The 1,615-nt window shown below is 31.1% G+C and overlaps 1 protein-coding gene across 1 annotated transcript in view; it reads left to right on the top strand.

Moving 5' to 3' along the window:
- Positions 1-698: 698 nt before the first annotated feature.
- The window catches only part of LOC107577809 (ankyrin-3-like), a gene marked incomplete at its 3' end in the record, with an annotated part of 9,466 nt that continues 8,549 nt past the window's right edge, over positions 699-1,615 (top strand). Inside the window, exon 1 of the mRNA XM_016263842.1 lies at positions 699-1,210. Coding sequence (XP_016119328.1) covers positions 920-1,210 — 291 coding nt within the window. The remainder of the gene's footprint in view (positions 1,211-1,615) is intronic.

A 1,615-nucleotide genomic window follows, 5' to 3' on the forward strand; every position in this document is an offset into this window, starting at 1 on the left:
TTTTTATTTATTTTTTGTTAAATGTGCTCAAAGAGCAGTAAAAAAATGTACTGTATATTATTCTTATGTAATATTCTTATATGCTGGAATGCATTTCAATGGTGCACAGCATTATAATCTTTCAGTTTATCACTATTGGCTGATTTTGGATATATTTCAATGGCGTTGCATTATTATTTCCCTTTATTTTTACATTTAGATTACTTTTACCATTATCTAAAGTTGATCTTTAAAAATGCTAATAATTTAATTATTTAAATTTAATTAATTAATAACACTTTTAGGAAATCTATATCTTTATCGTACTTTATAATGCTGATGCCTAAATTCACTTGAAATATTGAAAAGTATTTTAAAGTGCTTTATTTTTATCTATACAAAATCATAAAATTGTTAGATAATCAGCCAACGTTATAGACTTATTATTAATATGATCAACTTATTGTATTGGATAGAATTTTTCAAATCTGTGCATTTCTACCACAGTGGCTAATCAATGCATAAATGAAATCATGTTAGGTTATACATATTTAATTTGAAGCAAATATAGATTTAGGTTATAAGTATTTAATTTGAAGTAAATATAGATGTTCTTACTGGTGTTCTGCATGTATTTAAAGATTTGGAAAGGTAAGAAGTGCCATGTTTATTCTCTTCAACTATTACAAGTCCTTTGGCAATAAAATGTTTTCATATTTTTGGTTAATTTCTATAAATCTCCATTTTATCAAAACACACATATCCTCCTTATATATTTACTTTATAAAAGTGCAAAAGTCTAATAATGTGTTACTAACAATGGGGTTTAACAAAGTACCAATTGCATAGTTTTGAAAAACAGTCTGGCACACATTTGTGTCTCATTCATTCAGTCATTACAAATAATTAATCTAAGCATCTATTCTCCTCTTTTCTCTCAATGTCTAACCAATCACACCACTACAAATGTACAGGGTTTGATCCCTGTTTTGGCTATTGTGCATCAATTTCCCTGGAAGTTGCATGCATTAATGAGTGTTTTTGTTTTGTGTGTGTGTGTGTGTGTGTTTTGTGTGTATTTCACTGTCACTCCCCCGCACTGTATGGTATTAATGTAAATGCCAACAGTCTGCGCTCCTTCAGTTCGGATAGGTCCAACACACTCAACCGGAGCTCCTTCGCCCGTGACAGCATGATGATTGAAGAGATCCTGGCGCCAAACAAGGACACGGTACGCCCTCTTTTTCCTTGAGTTTTCAGATTCTGTGTTGCCTTTGTGCTGTCTTTTGGGGTGTTTTGAGTTTTATATCATGTGGAAGTTCATAATTTGTGAATTTGAGCAATTAAAAGCACCCAGAGCATAATGTTCTCTGCGCCAATTCAACTCAGCATACCTGACTCTAAACTACATTCTCATTTCCTCCAGGAATACAAGTCCTCACTAACAAAAAAAGAGTGTTAGTGCCATGGTATTTTTTGAAGTACCATGTATATACCATAAAATGTGAATACGATAATTATTCAGTATCAGTGTATATAGCAAATCACCATGATGTGGTGTATTAGTGTTAGTGTTAGTAATAGATTAGTGTTAATTTCTTTTGTTAAACTATTTTTTCTTCTTTTTTAAAGTTTC

The sequence above is a fragment of the Sinocyclocheilus grahami genome, unplaced genomic scaffold, assembly GCF_001515645.1.
Source record: "Sinocyclocheilus grahami isolate Dianchi unplaced genomic scaffold, SAMN03320097.WGS_v1.1 scaffold7314.1, whole genome shotgun sequence".
In the NCBI taxonomy this organism is placed as follows: domain Eukaryota; kingdom Metazoa; phylum Chordata; class Actinopteri; order Cypriniformes; family Cyprinidae; genus Sinocyclocheilus; species Sinocyclocheilus grahami.